The sequence below is a fragment of the Maniola jurtina genome, chromosome 10 (genome assembly GCF_905333055.1).
Source record: "Maniola jurtina chromosome 10, ilManJurt1.1, whole genome shotgun sequence".
Classification (NCBI taxonomy): domain Eukaryota; kingdom Metazoa; phylum Arthropoda; class Insecta; order Lepidoptera; family Nymphalidae; genus Maniola; species Maniola jurtina.
The window spans coordinates 14,898,670-14,926,353 of record NC_060038.1 but is presented as its reverse complement, the minus strand read 5'-3'; the positions used below and the strand labels follow the sequence as shown (position 1 = coordinate 14,926,353).

Below are 27,684 nucleotides of genomic sequence, written 5' to 3'. Positions count from 1 at the left end.
TTATAATTACATATTGTTTGTGATAACAAGTTCTGCTGAACTGTTTTGCTCATTGACCGTTCATGGATTACGTCAAAAAAATCACGTGCATGCACGTTGTTGTCTATCAGAACATGATAGCCTTTCAGCAATGCTGACAAAATCCGTATTATGAATCCACTTAATGTCCGGTTACAAATCCTGAATAACCCTGAGTAAACAAAAATCTCTTCCAAAGCGGTCATTAATCATTTACATTATCCAGCAGCAAATGGTAAAAAGTCTAGATTTATTGTCTTCGTCAGTAGTTAGCTGGGTTTTATACTGATGTTTTGTTACTGGCATTTGTGCCACATAACCGCACATCTCAAGAAAGAAAGATTACCTCAAGATTGTTTATGGTATCTCTAAAACCATGGACTAAGATAAAAATCCAGTAAAAATCTTCTATATCATTTAAGGTATCATTTAAAATCTAGGCATTGGAAGTTGCTGCAGCGTGTAGATTATTGTTCCATCGCAACAAATATAAAGGCTTTTAGTGGTTTCGGAACTTGTGGTTAGGGTATGATTTTCACAGAAAAAAGTAAATAGTGCTTTTCTGAAGATATATGTACATGCTTGTATCTGTCTGTCCATGCCCTTTATAGATAGCCTTTCTTTCTTGAGGCATGCGGTTATGTGACACAAATGCTAGAAACAAAACATTTAAATGAAACCCAGCTAATTACTGACTAATTACTGATCGATTATTTCAGGATCGCGGTAACATCGCTAAACAGCTATCATGTTCTGATAGACAATAACGTGTACTACAGACGTGATTTCCTTGACAAAATCCATGAACTGGTCAATGAGCAGGTCAACAGTTCAGCAGAACTTGTTATCATAATTAATATGTAATTATAATAGAAGAAGAGCTCATTTCCAGGCTATGGAAGCCGACATCCTCCGTTCAATGACTTTCTACAGTACGTATAACCAAATGGTGCATTCATCACAGAGCTCGCCGGAGATATCCCTATTCCCAATGGCAGAAGTTTGGGAGATGGCTGGATGAGATCACCTAGTATTACAAGGCCGCATACAATCGAATGCAATGTATAAACGAATTTTGTCCACATTGCAGCTGATCCAGCACTTCGTGGGAGTCAAAATAATTGTACGTGTATTCAAATTCGTATAAAACAATCAGAACAGTAACAAAATCATAAAAACAGTTACAATTAATTATACAAAGTATATTCATTTTTTGTATAACTTGTATAACACGACATATAATGGCCCCTCAGCCTTCGGGTCATAATGACAATTGCTTCAAATCATTAGTTCTAGCAATATCTAACATTATTTTATGTTTCCCAGCACTTTTAGAAATCAATAAAATGTATGAAAATAACGAATCTTTGACCTTGTATAACTTGGTTCAGAGAAATCCTACAACTTTTCTGCCATATTAGCTATTACTCCAAATGGCTAGTTCTAACGATCTGTACCATTTTTTTTCGTTGGCCGGCACTTTCAGAAAAGGCCCAAAAATAATGATCTCCTTTCTACGTTCAAAAAAATTTAAGTATAAAAACCAAACTGTAGACACATTTGACCGTTCAATAGTACTAGTAAAAGATTTTTGAAATATATTTTTAAAGATCTTTTAAAAATTAACTTTGTGGTTTTTATTTATCTCAAGAAAATCCTTAACGTTATGTGATTAATATGAACAAATCACGACTTTCGTCAATGAGGAATACGAAGCGCAGAGAGTATTAAAAAGTTTTCTAAAGCATACCATTTGAGATTGCAAAATCACTTACCTATCGTGAAAGACTGAAATGCAACGTATCATCAAGACGTGTTAACGAAATTTAAACTTTAGCACATCAGGTAAAAGTTTCAAGATCTAAATTTATCAGGCCTTATCAGAATACCTAATTATTTGATGCGGGTCGGCTAATGGTCACTTTTATTCTGTGACATTTCACTAATCGCTTCATGAATCCGATTCTACTGTGACTCATAGCTCAGTTCAAAAGTGTAACAAGTCGAAGTTTTGAAATAAACTCACTGAGTTTATTTCAAAACCGAACAATGGCCTCGACCTCGTTCTCGTGGCTTCAGTTTTTTTTTAACCCCGTGGGAACTATTCTATTATCCGAAGTAAAAAGTAACCTAGAAGAAAAATCCTATTATAATGTAAAGGATTTTTAAATGATAAGAAAGTTTGGGAATGAGTTTCCAAATCCTGGTGATCCCACGGGATTTTTATAGGATCATCCGTTTAAATGTTTTAGGACAGAAACCATCAAAAGGTGCACAGTAGTACCTACTTTGAATAAATGATTTTGAGTTTGAGTTCGAGTTTGGTTTCTATAGTCTTAGGTCTCTTTAAAATATTAACGAAGTAAAATATTTACTAAAGGTTAGCTATGCGATTTCACTGATAATAATTATATTAGGTAAGTATTTATAGTTAATCCCTCATTTATGAAAAGTTCGCGAAAACTCAACCTATCTGAATATTCCGATTTTATAAAATGAAAATTGTTCAGATTGAGAGATCGTGCTTAAATGACCTTTTTTATTTTATTTACTCATGTTTTATTTACTTTAACTCAAGTAAATACTGACGGGAGAGCGGAATTATATCATTGTTATTAAATAATTGCAATAATATTGTAGGAATTAGGGTTCCATTGCAATATTTCTTGGCAGCCTATAAATATCTCAAATCATTTAATCTACGAAATTGTTTTAAATAAATGCTCTCATAACTATTGTACATAAAATATTGTAGATATAGTAATATATTTCCATTGTGTATAATCCATTTAATATTTACAACCAACGTAGGTAACCAGAAATGCCAAAAAGATGAAAGATGTCCCTTTTTGGCTGCCTTTATTATTATAACTGTGCTAATTTCCTTTTAAATCGAAACCAATGCAGCGAGGCATTGGTCTCAAGATGCTGTCAGCAGTGCCCCTTTGGATGGCCGAACTAATTCTTTGTCCAAGGTAGCTGCCAGCTCTCGGGTCCCCGGTTGACTCGATAACCGTTTTCGAAATTTCCTCAAAAAGAATTCTAGCCTTCGAGCCCCACGGCCCCAAGGTATTTCTATTTATTTTGACTCCAGTATGAGTATCTCTGAATTAAACATGATAATTGTTGGGCAGAGTCAGTTGCTTCAAATTTTTCTCGTTCCAAGGGATCCACAAATTGAATTAAAACTTTCAATGAAACATTAAGCGGTTTGATCGCTTTCAAAGTAACTTCATACCTAAATAATTCTAAGCTTTTCAAAATTATAGCTACTTAGCATAAGAGTGAATTATATAATATTATTTACGTAGATGTTTGGTTTATACATTTATAAGAAATCTTTGATCTCGTATTTTTACCATAAACAGATTTTGGTCACCTCTTTCTAATGTTAATTGAATGACCTGGGACCGTGTCTAGTTTTTGATGACCTCCCTGGCACAGTGCCGAGCGCCGCAGTTTTATTAGTGGGAGGTCCCGGCTTCGATTTCCGGCAAGAAAAATTTGGAGTTTTACAATTTCTAAATTTTCTCTTGTCTAGCAACCTCCTTACTCTCTTGTCTAGCAAAGCCGTGCCACCAAGCGATTTAGCCTTCTGGTACCATGCCGTGTGGAAACCAGAAAGGTATGGGTTTAATAGAAACTGCCATACCCATAACCATCCAGGTCGCTTCTATCTTGGACTGCATCATCACGTGGTCATCACTTACCATCAGGTGAGATTGCAGTAAATGACTATGTATAGTTTTATGATTTTATATAGTTATGTAATCTGAATGTTAAAAAATAATTCAACATAATTGTGGAACGATTATTTGCTTGGATATTAAGTCTTTAACCTGTGAGAGTGATCTAAGTAGTCTTTTATCACATAAAATCAAAGAGTTTGCACGGTATTTTTATAATCCTAAATCCATGCAGGCATCAGCTAGTTTGGTCTCAACTCTAAAAACATACATACATACATAGACTGCTAAAATAATAAGCCTTCCTTCTGGCTTTGCATTGTCGAGTAAAAATACGGATCACTTATAAAATAATTTGTTTCCTTTATCTGGTAGATATAATATACCTTTCTGCTATGTGAATTGAAAAGGTCATCGTGTGGGATGCTGCTCATCTGTATCAATTCGAATTTCGAACACACTAGCGTTTGAACACAATCCACGAAAATCTCAAAAGGTATTGGCCTAAGAGCCTGTGAGGGCCACACCTTCGTTATTTTATAAGAGCTGAAAACTTCTATGCGCATTGTCCTTAACACAGCGAGGAACGATCAGCGACTATGAAGTTTGGATCTCTACTAGAGCTAGATACCTGTGGCAAGCGGACAGACAGACAGACAGACAGCAGAGTGACTAATTATACGGCTTCGTTTTTAACCTTTGGGTACGGAATCCTAAAAACTGTCAGATTAACGTTCACTCCAATGAAATTTTTTTATTGTTTAAGGCAAAAGTAAAAAAAAATTGCAAAATATTTTTTTTTATTCGATAATAATATTTTATGAATCACAAATCGTTCTCAGAATCACTAAGATCTGCAGCCCGCTCCGGCCTCGCGGTTCCGCCGTTCGGTTTATTGCTGCTCATCAGTTGCATCAGGTCCACCTTCTGCATCGTCACCCTCACCAGATCCTTCAGTATCTTCCTTATGTCCTCGTCTTGAGAGATCAGACTCTTGATGTTTTCTCGCGTGAACGCCATAGGACCTAAACAAAATAAAATCTATTGTCATCTCTTTACGAACACTATCTAGTATCTATAAGTAGAAAAAGAGAAATTGACAGATTAACATATCAATTTCTAGGTACAGCTGACCATTGAATCTAGAAAATTGATATTTAGGCTGTTAGATTCTTTCTAGGTTCGTACGTTAGGGTCCCAAGGTACCAGAATGGTGACCTCATACTTTAAAGCGCGTTGAAAGACACCCACTACGGGAACAATAGCATGTGGAGCCCGTACAAGAGACCTAATTCCAGCAGTGGGCCGTAATCCGCAGTGAGCCGCCGGCGATGATGATTAAGTTATATTCAGGATACTGAATATAACTTAATTATTTTTTTGACCCGACCCAATTAATTTTGGGACCCGATAGTGTCCCTAAATTAATCGTCTGTACTTACCCATACCTCTCCTCCCGGGGAGGGGAGGTCGGAGAGGTAAAGACATTATAGGTTTCTTTCTTCTTTGTCCCGGAGGCATGACATCTGGTTGTATGGGCATAATGCCTTTCGGCTCTATGTGGTTCATGGCTGCCTGCCTGCCCAGGTTCACCTGGTGGCTGTCCACGCACTGGTCTCCGCAGCACATGGTGCAGCACATCTTGCACTCCGGCTGCGGAGGAGGACCCTTCAGCAGGACTGGAGGAGGAGTAGGCTTCTGCTTGTGGTTGCAGTCTTGGTAGTACAGTATGTTTTCTATGCTTTCCGATGACGCATCTTTGTGTTTCTTCTTGCAGAAGATGCCTGTTAGATGTACGGTGATTATGACCTGAACGATCGTTGGAAAAATGCTATTAAATTTTTCAAACATTATATATAAACTACTGATTTTACTGTTACAACCTAAAAACTAATCAAGTGTGGGTCAGAACACGCATAAAGATAGAGTTCAGTAGTCATGCTCACTCTAGGGCGAAGCGAAAGTTGCTTTTTATGTTCAGGAGCTTCCCTTATTTATTTATTTTTTAATCCTATGCTTCTGTGTTGTAGCAATAGCTTTCTGGAACTATGCTAAATTTCAACTTTATAAATCTTGTAGTTTTATAGGTCCAATCCGAAGCACTCACCTCTGACTTTTCGGAGTTATAATATCTTTAACGGTGAAGGAAATAATAATCGGGAAGAAAGCTGCATGCCTGAGAGTTCTCTATAATACTCTCAAAGGTATGTAAAGCAGGCATAGCCAATCCATTCTCATTCTGAGAGTAGACTCGTACTCAGTAGTGAGCCAGTGCTGATGATCATAATTGTAAAGAAGTACTTACCAACTACTACTTACCAATTTAAGAACCTCCATCACGTCTTACTTAGTGAAACACTAGAAACTTGAACCATATCGTGTATGCATGTTGGGAAAACATACTGCAGTATTTAGTAAACAAACATCGCTCGCTAACTTCTATACTTGTTTATTAAAGTCCACGAGTTCGACAAACTTACATAACTATGTAGTTAAATCTTAATTTTGATGTGACAAAGTAGTATTAGGGAACATTATTTGATACAAACTTGCTCTGACTGACGTACTGATCTCTGATATCAATGCAGTTTGAACCGCAGCGCACTCCGTCACTCGATTCATACAATCGTAGTTCCAATTTCATTTGAATATTAAGCAACCAAAGTCCATGAAATTTTGCAGACATATTCTAGAAACTAATATCTATGTCTGTGGTTTTCTAGATTTCTGTTAACAGTGCTCTCTTCATCACTCGTTTCATACAATCGTAGTTCCAATTTCATTTGAATATATTAAGCGACCAAAGTCCATGATGCAGACATATTCTAGAAAGTAATATCTGTGTCTGTGGTGTTTTAGATTTTTCTAAAAATATGTAGTTTTTAAATTACAGGGGCTCAAGGATTTATATGTAAATTTTTAAGACCGCGTAACTTTGAAACCGAATATTTTAACAGAAATCTGGAAGACAATATCGACAATAGACTTTACTAAAAAGATTTTTGATAAATCTATTCGCAAGTGTGTTAAATAGAGGATAAAAGTTTGTTCATAAGCCCGTCATTTTTCAAGTTATTGTCATGAAAATTGGTGTTTGGAGTTTTGGTTCTATGGAAATACGTGTTTCAGGATTTTAGAAAATTCTACTCCTTCCGATTTTCAATATTCCAGTCGAGCAAAGCCGGGACAAGTCTGCTAGTTTGTTGTAGATGTTTATACTGCAACCTGACTGCAACATTCAACCGCGAATAACAGCAATACGGAGCATTAGGGATATATTTTTCCATTTAAATATTTGAGAAATTAAATAAAATTTGAAATATTATTAAGTAGGTACCTACAACTTTTTGTAACTTAAAAATGGATCAACTATTATTATCATGATTCCCTCGTTATCTCTTATCAAACACTTGTGAACACGCTTCATATAATAACAAAACAATGAAAGAGCTTAATGAACTGATACCAGCACTTCACGCAAATACTACTGATGTGATTAATGAGCTTTACTATGATAAATATGAATTAACTCGATCCAGAATTTTGTCTCTTTTGAGGAGAACAGGACATTAATGTAGGTAGGTATAATAAATCTAAATTTTAGAAAATCATCACTTATAGGAGCAGATCTGTTTTACTACTTAATTATTCTGTACTATTTTTGGTACTTACTCTATTCTATAAATATAAATAGGTACATCAAAACTTCGTCGTCGTCATCAACCGATAGAGTCCACAGCTGGGCATAATAATATGTATGTTGTATGGACTTTCACACGACACGGTTTGCGCAGCCTGAATCCAAGTACATTCAAGGTTCAACAACCATAATGAAAAACGTTTAGATATAAGCAATTATTTTATTTCAGCAAACTCTGATACCTCTGATACCTTCTATAGAATTTGGTAACAATTAAAAGATTTAATTTCGGTTCATAAGAAAAAAATGACTGACTGACATATCAATGTACTTACACATCGCAGCGGCTCCATGCCACTCGTTTGATATTGTCAGTCCACCTGGTGGAGAGTCTTCCATCGCTGCACTTTCCGGTACGAGGTCGCCATTCTAGCAGCTTGGGACCCCAAGGACTATCTTTTTTCAAATTATGTTTCCTACCCATTTTCATTAAAAAAAATTAAAGTAGGTGGGTACGGTCGGCCTCAGAATTTGAGTAGCAATTCCGCGAAACCATTGCAACAAAAACCTGTCGCACAAATGATCTTTTTAAATAAATACGCCACACATACCTAACACATGTACATAACTGTGCCACGCAAATATTATGATCAATAAGGTGCTAAACTACTTATGGCCTTTGACTGTACGGCCAGCTATCGATAGTCGTTGGTGCAGATTACAATAATATTATTTTATATCAATTTTATTGGGTATGCCGCCATTGTGCAAGGAAAGTGTGTTAACTTTATTACTTACTGATGGTTACTGTGTTAGTGAGTATTAAAGACACCTATAATTACATATTTTATTATATCCTAACACTATATGTAGAACTCATTGTTATTAAAATCTCCATTGCAACTTTATTACTTATCTAGGTAGGTATGACTTAATTTAAAACTACATATAAATCAATGAAAAATCATAGTGGCGTCCCGGTATAAGAAGAGGAGCCGTGATAACCGGGTGGTTACGACGTTCTCCTAATATTCGAGAGGTCGAGGGTTCGATCCCGGGCGCACATTTCTAACTTCTCGGAGTTACATTATTATACTTATGCGTTTCAAACAATTAAATATCAGAGATTTCCATAATGTTTTCAAATGTACTATGTGCCATCCGCAGTTCCACACTGGGACAGCGTGATGGAGTATGGCCTAAACCCTTCTCCTTCTGAGAGGAGCCCTGTGCTTAGTAGTGGGTCAGCGATAGGTTGATCATGATGATCATAAAGAGATCAGTGAAGTAAATTATCAATATTATTCTTAAATGGAACTTTGCTATAGCTTTTTATAAGGCGCTTAAAACAATTTGATTTTCAAATAAAAACAATTGTTTACCATATTTTCATGGAAGCAACTAGCTGCACTTTCAGTTGTATAAAGAGGCAAAGACACTAGTTCTACATGAAGTTAGTCAATTTTTAGGGTTCCGTACCTGAAAAGGAAAAACGGAACCCTTAAAGAATCACTGCGTTGTCTGTCTGTCTGTCTGTCTGTCTGTCTGTCAAGAAACCTAATAGGGTACTTCCCGTTGACCTAGAATCATGAAATTTGGCAGGTAGATGGATATTATAGCACAAGTACAGGAATAAATCTGAAAACCGCGAATTTGTGGTTATATCATTTAAAAAAAAAATTAAATGTGTTTCAATTTTCAAAATAAGATAATTACTATACCAAGTGGGGTATCATATGAAAGGGCTTTACCTGCACATTCTAAAACAGATTTTTATTTATTTTTATGCATAATAGTTTTTGATTTATCGTGCAAAATGTTGTAAAAAATACCCGAGTACGGAAACCTCAGTGCGCGAGTCTCACTCGCACCTGGCCGGTTTTTTATTTGTTTGTTTGTATGATATATCTCGAAGGGGTATGGTGGTTTTTATTAATTAAACTGACTCCTTGCGACGTGTTACGACGAAGTAGAAGAAATACCTAGGCCTGAGGGTTGGTGATATACTGAAAGTACTATTATAGTGATGAGCGCCACAGCTCTCTTTCCAAATGACCTTGTTATAGTATTTAAGAATTTAAATCTGTAACCGTTACCCAGATTTACTGATGCGTCTATTTTGCCCGGTGGAACAATAAAAAGGCCTAAACATTGCAATTAACTGAGTGGGTTATGGACTGCCAACAATGCTAGGTAGGTGCCCATTATTGTAATAAAAACGAATGTTTTTTATTTGGACGACGACAAGTTACTCGCCTTCTAAGCGGTAATAGCCTTATAGTTAAGACATAATCGAACCCCAAACCTCCCGACCTCCTAGTCGGAGGTTCGGGATTTGATTCCGGGCACGCTTCTTTTCGGAGTCATGTGCGTGAAAATTGGTAGGAGAGATTTTTATTGTCCTGAAATTAGGAGAGATCCTATTATTTAGGTATGCAATAAACCTGTGAGTAGGTAATCAATTTGGTGAATATTTCAAACGAACCTAAGGTGATAAAAAAAGTATTATATATTTTGGAAGACACCTGCGCAAAGAAACCGGCGCTTGCAGAGATTACATAACAAAACCTTTTATTTCATTTTAGTATTTCCATAAAAATCGATAGAGGAGTTTGTTGTCATTGTTAACGAACCATGTACTTACGTGGGTTATCCATATAACCTCATAATCATCGCCATCATCACTACCCACCGCTTAGCCACTACTGAGTACGATTCTCTTCTCGGAACGAGAAGCGTTTTTGACTTAGTTCACCACAAGTGTGAAACCTTTGAAATCATTGTTGGTTTGTCCTTCAATCACATCGCAAGAGAGCAACGGATCAACGTGATTTTTGTATGGGTGTAGTTAAAGACCTGGAGAGTAACACAGGCTACTTTTCATCCCAGATAATCAAGGATTTTCCACGAGATTTTAAAAACCTAAATCCACGCAGAGAAGTCACAACCATCAGATAGTTATAAATACGGCGCTAGAGTCTAGACCCACTGATCTCAAATATGCATTCAAAGCAGAATTAAATAGGTATTTTTCAAAAGGTTGAATGGCGGGAGATCATCTCACAACACGCACGCACGTAGCGCCCGCGCCGCGCGCTCTTTGCCGCGCGATTTACGCGCCAAATACCAATTAATCAATAAAGCAAACAAATATAATTAATTGAAAAAACATTTGAAAAAAAAATATCTCGTTCTTTTTATGTATCTTAAAATATATATTTTTCAATACAGAATCTTAGAATATTTACAAAACTAAAACTTGTTTATTTTATAAGTTGTAATTTAAGTTAAATAATGCAGTGAAAACTGAAGTGATAAAAGTAAATGCCTTAAAAATCTCAGAATTAATTATTTATTATGTAGAACTAAAAAACTGTAATTCTGTACAATGGAGTTTCCAAATTATAATAATGTTAGTTGTAAAATAACAATGTGGTGTGTTAGAAGTGGAAAACCGATGAGTTCAAAACTAATCTATGCGGGCCTGATTGTGTGTGCTGTTTTTGTGACATCGGTGTTTTGTGATACAGGTATATTATTGTTATGTTACTGACGTAGAAAGCTGTTACTTAATTTATTACAAGTTTTAGAATAGGTTTGCACGCTACAGTCTTTAGGGGTTTAAATTCTTTTTAAATTATTTTTTTAATTTTTCCTGGATAAAATATCCCTTATGTCTTTTTCAGGTTGGAACTTTTAAAGCTTTGTGATTTTTTGCTTAAAGTTTAGAGTATGGCTTATCATTATTTTTATAGCAATTCTTGAACCCTATAGATACATACCTTTTCGATATTATTGGATCGTGCTCTTTTTTCCAAAATTGAAAAACGGTACTTCTAACATCTTCTAACAAACGAAGTCTTTGATCAACTGATTTTTAAATGAACTAATTTTATTACCTATATAGGTTTTTTTTAATCCCGTAGGAATTCTTTAACTTTCCGCGAAAAAAAGTTACGTTTCAAATATAACTATCATAGTTATTTGTAGCACACGCTATACTTAGAGGTCTTCAAATTAAACTAAGTTCCAAGTAAGTATAGATAGTTACTTTCGTATATTACATTTATGAGAACGAAGTAAATTACGTAAAACATAAAAAGTAACTTGTTAACTGCCTAAAAAAATTAGCATCATTATAATGCAGAAAAAAACTGTAATGACCACATGAATGGCAAATGAACTGGTTAAGAGTTTAAGAGAAATTCAGTAGGTAATTGTAGAGCGAGTCGCGTTGCGCAACCGCATCCGAATATTATATCATAATAATATAATCAATGCCACGGCGAGAATCGAGTGATCGATGCGACTCGATTATACAAGCAAATTCTCGATATGGACTACATAGTTGATATACCGTGTTTTACAGGTGTAACTATGAATCTTTTTAGGCTAAGCTAATAGAAAAATTATACTCTGTAATTTATTTTGGTAAGAATTCTAGGTCGATATGAACTAATTACTAGAAGGACAGACCATATCTAGCAATTCGTAGATCTAGCTGTTAGATACGACTTACGAGCGACTTATAAACATAAGAATGTGGAATGAGGCTTCTTCATGTATCGAGCAGTAGCATCTTCAGCGAGTCGATTGCGTTTGTCAAGCAATCGGTAATAATTGTTTTCGTGACTAACTACTTATAGACCTTTTAGCTTCTTCTGTGACTCAAAGAGCTCGTTAAGCCATCGGTCCTGTTGATTAAAATAGTAGATAGGTACTCTTAGCCCCCTGTCTCGCCCCTTGCCTAAGGTATAACAGCTTGTGCCACAGCAAGCTGCTATTTTCTCAGGATCACTCAAGGGTTGGCTGGAGTAAAGGGAACGGCTGGAGACCCCACTCCAGCCACTTCCTGGGAATTCACCGCATTGCTTCCCAAGAACCCTACTGTGTAGATAAGGACTCAGCAACGAAGAATGTCACGCAGAAAGAGACCTCAACGATTAAGATGACGCATTCGGTAAAAATACGATATCGGATAAACGCCTTTAGCTATGTAATAAACAAAGGAATCGCGACTTTTGAATACTAAATTGAGCATACATCATATATGTCGTAAATGTAAGAAATAAGAAATAATAAGGCCATTACTATGCACCAGTGCCCATATTGTGTTTACTCGATGCTCGTAAGACGCAGCACGGTAGGATGAGCTCGCTTCCTGTATCTCGACCACCTGCTTTGTGTACGTGTTTCTCTGAGTTCCGTGAACGCCTAGTCTCGTTAGTGGTTACCACTTACCATGTAAGTCAAGGGCTAGGTTATAAAAGGGCCCGGATATAAAATGTAGGGAAGTCTAACAAGACTTCCCTACATTTTATATCCGGGCCCTATATTAATTTTATATTTTAGGTTATTTTAAGGTATTTCTACTGAACGAAAATAAAAGAGATGTTTCACTTGCTACGTTCAGTGAGTAAGTCACACATACATAATACATCGCAACCTTTTCAAAAGTAATCTACTGAGTAACTAAAGCAAAGTTGAAGAACAATCTCCTTACCTCTCATCACAAGTAATTTCCAGTGTTTCGCCAAACGAAAAGTGCCTGCGACATTTTTGGATGATCTCAAGTTACGACTTTCTGCTTTTACTGAACGACGCTTCTCTTTAAATCAATTTAATTTATTTTTGCCCACCATGATGATCAGGAAGGAGACATGATAATATTAATTGCTTTTTTTTCTTACCACGTTTGCTATAAGAATCAGGATCTGAGTAATTATTATTCTAATCATTGAAACATGCTAAACTAGTTTTTGTTTTTCTTCTGAGTTTCCTCATGGGTAATTAATTGTGTGTTTTTATTTTTAAACTATAATTTTTATTTTAGACAATCTTGCGCTCGACTGCTTCCATACAACAATTGATGGCAGTGCCTATTCTTACCATCAAATAAATCCAAAAAACAGTATTAGGAACCGGAACAATAATTGTTAGGGATTATAAATGTAGAGTTTGAAATAGACCAACCTACTTACGATTACTTATCAGGTTTGTGGTCGTACCTAAATTCGAGGTCAACTCCATCATAAGATACTTAAATATTATTATTTGAAGACCTTTCAAGCGCTGGCAAAAGCTTCGAACTTTTTGTCTATTGCAGTTAGGTATAGGTAGACAACTAATTTTGTAACATTAATACGAGTAGATTGTTTATCTTAAGTTCTTAACTAATCATTATGTAATTCGTAATCAACTGGTAACCTTATGGTTTAACAGGTGAAGATTAAAATGTCCAAATCTGCGCCTTTCCAAATCGTTGCTTAAGTTGTAACACCGCGTGGTGAGGAGTTAAGGCTTATTTCAGCTTTGCAGCGGTAGGACATTGAAATACCTGTTTCACTTACGATACTTTAATCGCGACTAATATAATTTTACAATGCTTAAGTCTATTGTCTAATCTATTGTGTGCGTGAAGAGCGTCTGAGTGTGCGTGATGTATATTTTACGTATGACTTATACAAGATAGGTAGGTAATCTATCTTATTTGAACACCGCGTGTAATTTTTTGGCGATTGTAAGTTTTAATATTTCGAAGCCGTTCGCTTGAGAATCTAGAAACGCGTAGTTTCAGCTAGTTAGAAACAAGAAATCGTTCAACAGACATTCTTATAGGAATAAAAAACTGTCAAGTGTGAGTCGGATCCGCACACGAAGTGTTCTATACAATTTTATTTGCATGGCGGCCATTTTGATATTTTTATTAGCTGTTAAAGCGGCTATAGAAATACACACTAAAAATTTCAACTCTTTACCTATTACGGTTCATGAGATACAGCCCGCTGACAGGCGGACAGGCGAAACAATAGGGTTCCGTTGAGTTGAGACCCTAAACATACCTAACAAGTAAATCCTGAAAATATGTAGCACAGAATAGGTAAATCAAACAATCCAAACTTTTGAAAACAGCACGTTTTTTCGCTCTTCTGGAAAGTTGCTAATTTTGACTTACGTTGCTTAGGTAGATACGAAATATAGACCTTCTAGGTGGTTTTGTAAGTTGTAAGCTTCTCGCAAATTACAAAATCATCACTGCAGGCAAGCTTCTCACACTCGCTGATCTCTAAGATACTTAAAAACTAAATAATTATTTGTGTGTCATTTTAATTTGCATTAATTAGACCCTGACAATAATTGGATTACAAATTACGTATTGTTTTGGCATATTTTATTGTGTAGTGCTTGTGTTGTGTGATTGTTGTGTAAACGTATGAGATTGTTATTCAAGGCATCAAAAAGTTATTGCGATGAACTGAGAAGCTCATCCTTTTCTAGGGTTCCGTAGGATGCTATCGAGAACCTAAGCTAATACTAAGCCTCCGCTGGAGACTCCGTAGCTAGAGCGTGACATGGCTATTTTATCCCGAAAATCAGAGTTCCCACAGGATTTCGAAAAACTTTAAATCCATGCGGACGGAAGTCGCGGGCATCAACTAGTTTTCATTAAGGTCGCCTTACTCTTGCGAATTGGGGATTATATAACTTTTGTTAAAATTTCTCTCAAAACATTCACGGTATCACCTTCATTCCCTTCGAGTTTAATGAATACCGAACTGCGTCGCAGTATACCTACTTCATTTCTGAGGGTCGTGTCTCTTCCCATTTGTTAATGTGTTGTTAGGTGTACTTTTTATGGAATAGTAACGTGATGGGGTACTAAGTATTTTCGATTCTTAGATATATACTATTATCAGATGTTAGGGATGATATCCGGCCTCTCCGAGAATGTGGCTACATATCAATTATAGAATCATCATAATCAAACCATCACCGGCTCACTACTGAGCACAGGTCTCTTCAGAATGAGAAGAGTTGGGCCGTAGTCCACCACGCTGCTGGCCAGATGCGGATTGGCAGACTTCACACACCTTTGATAATTATTATGGGCAACACATTTTACAGGTGTCGTCGCGATGTTTTCCTTCTAAACCACCGAACATTGGTTAAATTGGTATGTGCTTAAAACTTATGGTAACTCCGAAAAGTTAGAGCTGGTGCCCGGGATCGAACCCCCGACCCGCCAAATAGGAAGCCTACTAGGCCATCATCGCTTCATTTTATAGAATCAGTCATAAAGTAACAAGGCATTTATTCTAAAATCAAAGGTCATATGTTCTTTGGACAACAAACCTTTGGACAAACCTTTGAGTTACAATCTCATCGAGAATAATTATAGTCATTACGCTAATCATAATTTAAAACCCAAAAAAAAGATGGTAGTAAATAATGAATAGCTAAATCACTAGCTAATATACATAATTGCACGTCCACACTAAAGCTCCTTATACATCGATTTAAAATCCAACAGAATATTTTTTTTTACGATCTTACCTGATTGTACTGAAGTATTAAACTTACTTTTCTTTTATAAAGATTTCGAAATTCTTACTACCTACAACTCAATTAAATTAGCACAATTGAAGAAAATTGATTTCTACTATATTAGGAAACCATTAAATTGATTTTAGAGAATTTTAAGCACAAATTTTTCATGCCTGTAACTTTTTTATTGAAAAACTCACGTTATTAACATATTGTAAACTAGATTGTGCCCGCAACTTCATCCGCGTAAATTTCGATTTTCCAAAAATCCAGTGGGTATTGTTTAATTTTGCGGGATAATAGTAACATATTATATGTCTCCAGAATGTAAACTATTTCTGTACCAGATAGATAATGCCTGCCACTTCTTCTGTGTTCTTGAAGTTCCGTGGGATCTCTTTGACTGCCCGGGATAAAAAGTGTTCTTCCCCGGGCTGCAAGCTATCTCTGTGACAAACATCAAAATCGGCTAAGCAGGCAGACAGACAGACAGACTGTACAATCTGCTAAGATGTTTTTATAAATTCGTAATCACGTATATTTAGTTTCCGTAATCGCGGATAGATGGCGTTATCGCCTGATTGCGTCGCGCGGTCAGTTGTGGCCTGTGAAAGAATATATTATCGAATGCGGTACTGATCGTTGTTGTACTCAGTTGTATACGAGTTAAGTAATAAACAACCATATAACCAGTGACCTGAAGAATCATTTTACTGTACACACCTGAAGTTGTAGCGTGTACAATATGTTCCTGCGATCCGGATATAGCGGATTATAGGGTTGGTGGTTTGTACAACCTAGTCGGCATCGACGTGGTGGCGGATTGTCATCGATGGTGTCAACCCTGGAGATTGGAGCCAGGGGTTTCAGCCTGAAGAGGAAGACCAGGCTGTGACGTCAGCGGCCAGTGGTGGAGCGAGAGGGAAGATCAACCGAGGACGTCACGAGGACCCGATGACGACACGACCCGACCAGGAGTGTGAAGTTGGTGCGGAATATAGTGAGTGAAGTGTGCCGTGATAAATTGTGAGTACTTTATTATTTACTTATTTGTCAAGCTAATTTGGACCTTCAGTCAAAGAAATAAATTCAAGCCAAATTGGACCTTAAGTCAAAGAAGAAATTAACTTTAACAAATTAAAGCTAGTGCATGGACATAGACTAATTCTCGAAGAAAAGTGAAGTGACGGGGAATCCATGCCCAAATTTCGTCTATGTCTGTAATTCTCAAACACTTAGAAAATTTTCTTGTAGATTGTAACATAGAATTAGTTAAGTTATAATAAGGACTTGTGATTTTCTAACTTGTAAAATATTTTACGTTCTATTTCGGACTTGTTAAATTTTCAAAATTGAACTTTAACTTGTGTTTTATGTTTAAATCTATTTGTTGATTAGTTTAAAATTTCCTTTGTTTAAGTTTAAATTTCTCAGAGTTATTTGTTTACGCGCCACATATAATAGCCATGGAAGTTTTCGATAAACTTCAGGAGGATACTAAGGAGCTTATCTCTAAAGGTAAAGTCAACTTTAGGAAATCACCTAAAGATCGTATAACGGTTTCATATGTAGAGACGCGTTTGGAGGCTTTAGAGAATCAATGGCAATTATTTGTGGACGTGCATAGACAGATAATTACAGAAGTAACTAAGGAAGAATTTGAAACGTCTAATTATTCTAGAAATTCAATCTATGATAGAACGGAAGAAATATATTTAGATTATAAAACTGAATTAAAAGAAACGTTACTAAAATTAAAAGGCAAAGGTAAAGCACCCGTACAGTCAGTAAGTTTGTCAAGTGAAGATAGTAAATCTAAATATTTTGTTAAATTGCCTGAAATTTCTATACCAAAGTTTTCTGGAAAGTACACAGAGTGGACAAGTTTTAGGGATCTTTTTACTTCATTAATACACAACAATCCTAAATTAGATGACGTTCAGAAACTACATTATCTTAAGAGTCATTTGTCTGGAGAAGCAGAGCAGCTTTTGAGACATTTTCCCATTACTGATGAAAATTATAGTGTTTGCTGGACTCAGTTAAATAATCGTTATGATAATAAAAAATATTTGGCTAACAGCATTTTACGGCGTTTCATGAGTCAGAAAGCATTGCAAAATGAATCGTCTAGTGCCATTAGAGAATTATTAGACAATATGAACGAATGTCTTAGTGCTCTACAAAATATAGAGATAGACATTAGTAACTGGGACATAATTATCATTTACATTATGAGTCAAAAGCTGGATCCTGAGTCCAGGAAGCAATGGGAATCAAGGGCAAATGAATCTGATGAATTGCCTACTTTGTCTGCTTTTAAAGAGTTTCTTGAACATAAGTTTAGATCTCTAGAGTTTTTGGATGTTAAACCTAAGCCTTCTAATGTGAGTAATAAGGTCAATGTTTTTCATGTAGCGAATTTTAATGGTTCTAATACACCCAATCTGTCCAAATTTTGCTGTCAATATTGTAGAGGCGATCATAAGTTAATGAATTGTAAAGAATTTGCGAAGAGTGACTATAATACCCGGCATAACTTTGTCCAAACTAGTAGGCTGTGTTTCAATTGTATGAGCCCGGACCATTTTGTCTTTTCATGCCGTCAATCCTCTAGATGTAGAGTATGTAGAAGGAAGCACCATTCTCTACTTCACCCCCAGGCAACGGAGAATGTAGAGTCAGAGAAGGTAGAGTCAGAGAATGGAGAGTCGAGTGAGAAAGATGTAGTCGTTTCGTCAGCAACCACATCACAAAACGAAGAAATTGCCCGTTTTTCAAGGGTTTGTAGCCAAGTCCTCTTGCCTACAGCTCTTGTTGAAGTAGAGTCGGGAAGAGGTGCTGATGTAGTTGTTAGATGCTTGTTGGATCAAGGCTCAATGGCTTCTCTAATCACCGAGTCAGCTGTACAAGCGTTAGGACTGAAGAAAATTCCCAACACGGTTTACATTTCAGGAGTTGGTAATCAGGACAAGTCTGTAGCTTCTATGTCGATGGTAGAAATCAAGCTGAAGTCTATCCATGATCCTCAATACACTTTGGTAGTCAAAGCTCATGTAGTTAACAAACTGACGCCTTTTCTTCCCTCAAAGAAGGTTAACGTTCAGCTATGGCCAGAACTAACTAGGTTGAAGTTAGCTGACCCGAAGTTTGATATACCCAATAAAATAGATTTGCTGCTTGGTGCAGAAGTGCATAGTCAGATTTTAGCTGAAGGTCTCATCAAGGGTCCTCCTGGGTCCCCTGTGGTCCAAAACACTCACTTTGGATGGATCTTATATGGCCAGATTCATGCAAATCCTCAAAAATCTAAGTTGTGCCAAGAAAACAGTGTTATGGTCAGCATGCACACTCAGATAAATGAGAATGATATGTTGAAGAAATTCTGGGAGCCAGAACCACATGATATTTCATCCAAGGAGAAATTTCACGCTCGGACTGACTCTCCCGTAGTACTTGCGTCGCGTAGCAGTCAGCGAAGTAGATGGAAGACCTTCAATGCTAATCGTAGATCGGATATTTTGAGAGCTGTCGAAGATCGCGATAGTTTGAATTTGTGGAAGCAAGGTTACTCTTGGCTAAGCAAGGTTAAAATAAATTACAGTCCACATAAAGAGTGCCAAGATACCAAACTAGTAGAGAAAGACAGACAGACATCACCGAAATCTTTTTGTCGTATTTCGCCATCTAGTCAATCCATCGTACGTCCGATGGGTCAGTTTTCTCACTCAGCTAGATGGCTATAGGACGTAATCGTTGACAAGCATGCTGGTTCGGACAATGTTACGCATGATGTGATAGGTAGATACAAGATCACTTTTGCTGTTAGCGATTAGTCACTGACTTACAACCATCTTATAGATATCTCTTGTAGCCAAGAAGTTGAGAATTTTGTAATTTAGTTCCTAAGTATTTTGTTAAGTTGTAAGCAAATTGCTTTCTAGTGTAAGTTAAATTTAAGGTTGTCATAATGTGTTACTTCTATGAAATTATTCTGTAGAGCCACCATGGACTAGTGATTAATGATCATCAAATTGTTAAGTTCTATATTTGTTATACTAGTTACTTATGAACCAGCAGCGGTTCATGGTGGGCGGAATGTACAATCTGCTAAGATGTTTTTATAAATTCGTAATCACGTATATTTAGTTTCCGTAATCGCGGATAGATGGCGTTATCGCCTGATTGCGTCGCGCGGTCAGTTGTGGCCTGTGAAAGAATATATTATCGAATGCGGTACTGATCGTTGTTGTACTCAGTTGTATACGAGTTAAGTAATAAACAACCATATAACCAGTGACCTGAAGAATCATTTTACTGTACACACCTGAAGTTGTAGCGTGTACACAGACAAACTTTCGCATTTATAACATTATGTATTAGCTTGGATAGAGTTTCTGCAAATAAAGAATTTAAAGTTTTAAACAAGCTCCATTCTTTTATCGCCACTAATTTAGGTACCTAGTTTAATTTTAATTTTTGTTTCAAAAAATTCGACTGAAGGATATTTTCACATATATACCGCTATAAGCTAGATGTTTGCGTTTGTAAGAGGCTTTACTTGTAGAAGTTTGAACGTCATCAGATGTAAATGATGGTCATTATAAGTTTAGTGTGCGAACGGATTTGCATTTGATGCATGACTTAACACTCCTTGCCTAGTGAGTTGTGGCCAAGGTTATGGAAATATCTTTGTTCTCGCTACATCAACAAATAAACAATTAAGGCAATTAAATAATAGATGTCCGTGGAAAATTTGCATTGTCGATTAAAAGTCGTAGTTTTTATTATTCTAACTGTTCGCTGTTACGTAAAATCCATAAATATTATACCTACGGTAAAAATTACAAAGTCGTGATTGCAGATAAGGTGAATTTGTACGAAATTGTACAGTCTATTTCTTATTACAAAGTAATATTAGCTTGTTCTACTACCTATCTTTTTGAAGTAAAATCAGCATTTATTTTATTCCATAGATATATTGCGGCAGTTCGGAGCTATGTGGGTTCTAACTATATCACTTACTTTAATAATGAAGGAAAACATCGTGAGGGAAACCTGTATGCCTAAGAGTTCTTTATGTTATCAAAAGTGTGTGAAATCTGCTAATTTGCCTTTGGCCAGCGCGGCGGACTATATAGCGTCTGCTACTGGTGTGAAAATGGTTAAAACGCTTCGAAATAGGGGGTTTTACCAGCAAGGTAGAGCTTTTGCCGACCGTGGCAGGGATCCCTAAAACGTGAACATCAAAACTACTTTCGTTGTCGGTCAGCCGGTCAGCTCAGTACCGATGCAGTGGTTTGGCCTTTAAACACTTTCTCTTACGAAATCATATCGCGTTGACTTGATACGGGTTTTTATTCCGCATACTTCTGTATCATTACTTACCTACTGTTCACAACTCAGTGTCACCGAAACTGCCGGCGCACGTGGGTAATCTGTGCTATTTCACCTAACACTGGTGAGAAAGAGATCCCCGGTATAGAGATGCGCCGGCTGGCCCTTCCCTCCACCAGCCGCGCGAACTCAAATGTTTTGGGTGAGCGGCATGATGATTTTGAAAAATCCGAAAGCTGTGAATTTGTGGTTACATCACACAAAAAATGTGTTCATGAACAAATACATATAATTAGTATTTTCAATTTTCAAAGAAAGATAACTAAGTGGAATTTCATAATTATAATTATGAAAGGGATTTACCTGTACATTCTAAAACATGCATAATAGTGTTTGGTTATACCTATTGGTGCAAAATGTTGAAAAAATACTCGAGTACGGAACCCTCGGTGCGCGCGTCTGACTCACACTTGGCCGGTTTTATTTTGCATAATTTCAAAGTTATTTCATTTTTATTACACTAAAAGTAGTCCAAGTTTAGCCATTGGCAATGAAATTTTGTACCGATTAATTGTTTTAATGTTAGAAGATCACCGCTAAAAAGGCACGGCCGAAACCTCCAACGAAACAAGTATTGACCTAGATTTAGAATAGTAAAATCTTTTCAAAGTCAAACTGACCTATAACTGCAAATCTTAAAAATTTATGTCTCTTGTTCGCAAGGCAAGTCTGCTCCACATTCAAGATTCATTGATTTCAAAGACAATCAAAGTTTTTTTTTAGAATATTAGCCATGCTAATCATGACTCATACTCCCCTTTCCCATCCAACTAAGCTTTAAGCTTGTGCCAGGAGTGGGTACGACAATAGTGCAACGGGTGGGGTTTGAACCGCCGATCTTTCGGAATTCAGTTCGCTCCTCAACCGATGAGCTATCGAGGTTAGTTCTTAAGCTACTATACCTATCATTCTTTGTTGTTTGAAATAAACCTCATGCTTGAATTCACTTTAATTATGTAACATGAGGTGAGGTGAGGTAATTATGCATCTAAATAGTGGGGCTATTGTAACACGTATGTATCATTGTTAAAATAGTCGCATTTCATGCACTACATGTTGGCAACAATCACTCTGTGCCCGAGAGGAGTGCATCATGGTAGATCACTGATACGGATTCAATGAGCGACTGGGTAGTTGAATTATACAACACTCCTCCTATTTGGGGAGTCCGCAATGCATCATCATGATGAGATCATTACCAAGATGAGATTGTAGTCAAGGGCTAACTTGTATCTGAATAACATAAACTGGCCAAGTGTGACTCAGATTCGCGCACCGAGGGTTCTGTACTCGGCCATTTTTTCCGACATTTTGCACGATAAATCAAAAACTATTATGCATAAAAATAAAAATAAAACTGTTTTATTTAAAATGCACAGGTAAAGCCCTTTCATATGATACCACACTTGGTACCTTACTTTGAAAATTGAAACAAATTTAATTTTTTTTTTTTGATGTAACCATAAATTCACGGTTTTCGGATTTTTTCCTTTACTTGTGCTATAAAACCTACCTACCAGCCAAATTTCATTATTCTAGGTCAACGGGAAGTACCCTATAGGTTTTCTTGAAGGACACGACAGATGGACAGAAGGACAGACAGACAGACAGACAACAAAGTGATCCTGTAAGAGTTCCATTTTCCTTTTGAGATACGGAACCCTAAAAATCGCGAGATTTTTGTTCGCCGTGCGGGCTAGGGACTTTACGACGCACTTAAATCCGAAAAGTTAGAGGTGCGTGCCCGGGATCGAACCTTCGACCTCCCATAAAAGGCGGACCTCCTCACGCTACCTACCACCGCTATCCGGCTATCCGCAATCTATCTATTTATCTGCGAGCATTACCTTACTACATAATATATTATTATATAGGTACCATAGCTTACGAGAGATCGATAGATAACTTGCTTTATACTCGATTGGTTAATGTTGCCACATTGCAAGAATGAATTCGACAATGATCATGATGACATATCGATGTAGATGTTGATATTTGCATTGTATAATTTCTACTGACTAGGAGGTCGCAGTTTTCGCAACCATTCTCGATCGCAATCCATTATCACTATTAGTTATTAGACATATTGTAACGACCTTGACCTGATGACCTCACATCTTACACCGAACTCATCAGTCTAAATAGGCTCCATTAACACAACATCAGCTGTGATAGCCTAGTGGTTAGAACGTTCGGCTCCTAATCGGAAGTCGGGGGTTCGATCCCGGGCACGCACCTCTATCTTTTCAGTTATGTGCGTTTTAAGCAATTAAATATCACTAGCTTTGACGGTGAAGGAAAACATCGTGAGAAAACCTGCACGCCTGAGAGTTCTTCATGTTCTTAAAAGGTGAAGTCTGCCAATTCGCATTGGGCCAGCGCGCTGGCAGACTATGGCCTAAGCCCTTCTCACTTTGAGAAGAGACCTTTGGGCCGGCAATGGGTTGATCATGCAACACAACTGAAGGCTTAAGTCTACCGCTTAATCTTATTAGGGTGGTTTTATTCATAGTGCACTCCTGACAAACGCAGTTCGGCTCTCTCGTTTCTCTCGGCTGCATAATTAGATTGCATTTTGTCAAAGATTTTAGCTTTTTAAGTGCCTAGATACTAGATATGTATAATTATTTATTCAAACGAACAGCTTCTTGCTTCAGAATAGCCAGCGTACGCAAAATCAATATTTTGTTATTTGATTTAGCATAACTCATTCGTAGGTATTTAACTAAATCTTGACCTAAATACATGCAATATTACCAACCTACCTAGACTTTAAAATTGAAGAATTTGCTTTTTTTATTATATTCAAGATCACAGAAATTATGGTCAATACCTGTCACTATAACAAACATCTATCATTGATGCCTATCATCGATCTAGTATCTTTTTACCGCTTCTTTTCAAAACTCGACAAGGTCCAGCATGCTTGTGGAAATTTTAACGTGGGGTTATTCAAGGGACGGGCAGACAGACAGACAACAAAGTAATGGTTCCGTTTTTCCTTTTGAGGTACGGAACCCTAAAAACCGGCGAAAAATTAGCGGTTCCTCTGGTACTGCCAATGTTCATGGACTGCAGTGATCACTTAACTTCGGGAGACCCCATCTTACGAGCTGCTCGTTTGTTCGCCATCTATACTAATAAATAAAATTGGAGTGTCTGTCTGTAATTTCGAAATTACTACCTCATATTAAGCTCATATGGTTATTTAAACGATACCAACACTGAATCACACGTTTTTAAAATTTTTGTCTGTCTGTCTGTCTGTCTGTCTGTCTGTCTGTCTGTCTGTTTGAAAAGGCTAATCTTTGGAACGGCTGAACCGATTTTGACGGGATTTTCACAGACAAGTAGAGGATTGACCAGGGTGTAACATAGGCTACTTTTTTAACCGACTTTCAAAAAGGGAGTTGTGTTTTTCTACCTATGTACACCGAAATCTCCGAGATTTCTGAACCGATTTGCGTCATTTCTTTTTTAATCGATAGAGGAACTTTGCGACATTGTTTCATAAAAAATTTGGAGTCCAACTCCTCAATCCTGATGCTGCAGGGGATCTGACCAATCCACGCGGGCGAAGCTGCGGGCATCAGCTAGTTTATAATATATTTTTTAAATCGTTTCAGATTTGTCCCGATCTCTCACTTACGAGCAAATCTACAACAGCACACACTACGTCCAGTTAGAACACTACACAACGCCATACAAAGTGCCCAGCCGAAGGAACAGTAGTCAAAGATATTACACCAAGCCGAGAGCAGAGGGAGTCAGGTGGAAAGACAAGTATGAGCTGAGTGGTCAAGGACAGCTGCTGGTGGGGTTTGCGCGCGACCCCTTCCGACAATCTATACCGGAAGCTGATTATCGTAACGGAGTAAGGTAAGAAACTATGAATAATCTAGTCATCATCATCCCACTGCCGCGGGCCCACTTCTAAGCAAGGGCCTCCTCGTAGAATTAGAGTTTAGGTCGTAGTCCGCAACGCGGGTCAAGTGTGGATTAACTAGTTGACTTCACACACTTTTGAGAACATTAATAGAGAACTCTCAGACATGCAGGTTTAAATCAAGTGATGTTTTTAGATTACAGCTGATGTTCCCTCGAGCCACTTGCTGTACAAGCGTGGCATCTCAAACGCCACGGGTAGGTCCAAATTGTGTCTTTTCTTTTTTGTGTGATAGCTGGTAGGATGACCGACTTGCGGTCAACTTTATACATGCTTCAGATATAAAGCAATGACGATATAAAGATTGGAACGCGTTTAACTTGTCGTTAAAATGAAAAGAACTCTGACCTTGAATTTGTGCAATGAATTTATCGATTTATTTCTTACTTAGTCAGAATTTTGGGCGACTTTATGGTGTTTTTAAAAGAAATTATTCATTCCCATTCAAATACTGTTTTATCCATAGCAAAAAAACTAGCAGATTTTTAGGTGTCAAACACATAAGGATAGCAACGCTCAAGCTTCATTTTCTCTACATTACAGATCGCTAGACCCCCAGCAGTACTCCAACAACGGCGACCGGGGCAAGCGAGGGGTCCTCCACCTGTACAACATGCTGACCTGCGCCACGGGCTGCGACCCCCTGGACTACAAGGGCTACGGCTGCTACTGCGGCTTGCTGGGCGAAGGCCGGCCCACGGACGGCATCGACAAGTGAGGAAACCTGTACATATTTCCTCAAAGTCAATAGAACAGACGCATCCATTCTCGTACCTCTAACTTAATCCATATGCAAATAAACACTTCTTATTCTTATTCTTATGGGGAATTGCAGAACCAGCCTCCACATAACCGACATAGCTTAGTCTGGCTTATGGCGCTAGTATGCTAGGGTGGCGATCTTGCACCGGACAGCGCAGCATGGAAGACACCCCATTCAAAGGACAGACGATATCAAAAGAGTCGCAGGGAGCTGCTGGATGGCGGCGGCGCGGGCGCAGAGCGTGGCGTGTAGACCCACACCAGAGACCTATATCCAGCAATGCACGATGATGATGGTGATATAGGCATTGCAAGAACTGATTACCCATATCGTCTAAGTAACACGAAATTCGCCATTCTATAAATTTAACTTCTACGACAAACTAAAACCATATCAGTAGTTTTAGTTTTAGACGCCTCTTCCTCACGCAAGTAACGGCTGCGTCGTTTCCAGCTGCTGCCGCATCCACGACGAGTGCTACGAGAAGTTCCGCTGCCCGTTCTACACGGTGTACTTCCAGCCCTACTACTGGAAGTGCTACCACGGCGAGCCGCTCTGTGCGCTCGAGAACCACTTAGTGCGAAAGGTATAACTCAGTCCTACTAACTCCAGGCGTGTGGTGTGTTGAAAGGCAACGAAAGGGGATTTGTCCGTTCTAACTTCTACACAGTGTGCTTCCAACCCTATTACTAGAACACATAGGATTCAATATCTCCTGAGCGATATCGGCGCTGCGGCCAAACTGATTAACAGCTACACAGCAGATAATATACACGGGTGCAATGTGTTGTGGGCTTGACCGTAACAAAAGGAAGATCATCTTCCGATCTATGTCTTTCCCTGCAAGGATGTAAGCTATCTCTGTTCCTTTGCTCAAAATCGGTGTGAGCTAGCAGACAGAGCCATTTTCGCGTTTGTACTTACCTATACCTAGTGTGGAAGTATGGATATGGATTTTAAGAGTTGGTTCAGGTAAAAGTTACTTCTAACTATACAGTGGCTCTTTTGGGTTAGGATGCTTTTCCGACTGGCCTAGTGTTTATCTATTGAAAGCTTTGTTTGTTTGTCAGGGAGTGAACAGCTGCGCAGGACAACTCTGCGAGTGCGACCGTCGGTTCGCGATGTGCGTCCGGCGTTACTCCTGCCCTCGCGGGAAGGCGCTGTGCAGGTCCTCGCCACTCCGGCTGCTGCAAAACATCCTCCTGTCATACAAATGACACTGATACCTGTTCCACGCTGCGCAGGCAGGTCAGCGCTCCTGATCTGAACTATGCCTAACATGTTGTATTCTGAAGTAGGACAATAGCTGTTCAATGGTTTTTTTTTTGAAGTGATAGCTTCTTTAGCCGTGTTGAATGATTTTTGGTGAGGGAAAAACGTATGAGTATACGTCAACGGTGTCGCAACACTACAAGTTTTGCTCCTACCAAAAATCGCTTGATGTGGCTAAAAGAAGTTATCACTTCAAAGATGGTACGGAACCCTTCGTATGCGAGTCCTACTCGGACTTTACCAGTTGTTTTAATTAATTGTAGATTTATAAGCAGTCTTTATATTTTTAACAGTTGGGTATTTGTCGCCCGTAGAATTTGCCATTGATTTCTGTCATACCTAACTTTTCATTAAAAATGTAGTTACCAGTTAAATATTAAGATAGTAAAAAATGCCTACCTACCTATTTATTTAAGAACAAAATAAGTTTAAACTAATTATTCAATTTTGTAAATACGTGTAAATAATGATTAATGTCAATGATACAACAGCTATCTAATTTTAATGTAATTGTTTATGTTATACGAATAATTATATTATTTATATTAGTTACCTACTTACTTATTTAAGAAAAATAAACAAAAACCTTTCAGCAATTTTTTTATTTCTATATATATATGTAACTTTTATGTGATTA

General features: G+C 37.6%; 2 protein-coding genes across 2 annotated transcripts; one reads left to right on the top strand and one right to left on the bottom strand.

The window, feature by feature from the left end:
- Positions 1-4,484: 4,484 nt before the first annotated feature.
- Positions 4,485-6,233, bottom strand: LOC123868777. Its single transcript, XM_045911385.1, has 3 exons — positions 6,024-6,233; positions 5,147-5,513; positions 4,485-4,729 (listed from the first exon to the last, which is right to left on the bottom strand). Exons 1-3 carry the CDS (start codon positions 6,039-6,041, stop codon positions 4,530-4,532), a joined length of 585 nt encoding a protein of 194 aa, XP_045767341.1. The 5' UTR covers positions 6,042-6,233; the 3' UTR covers positions 4,485-4,529.
- Positions 6,234-10,416: 4,183 nt separating this feature from the next.
- Positions 10,417-27,598, top strand: LOC123868768. The gene is made up of 5 exons (XM_045911375.1): positions 10,417-10,874; positions 24,693-24,945; positions 25,556-25,726; positions 26,229-26,361; positions 26,846-27,598. Exons 1-5 carry the CDS (start codon positions 10,733-10,735, stop codon positions 26,990-26,992), a joined length of 846 nt encoding a protein of 281 aa, XP_045767331.1. The 5' UTR covers positions 10,417-10,732; the 3' UTR covers positions 26,993-27,598.
- The last annotated feature ends 86 nt before the right edge of the window (positions 27,599-27,684 follow it).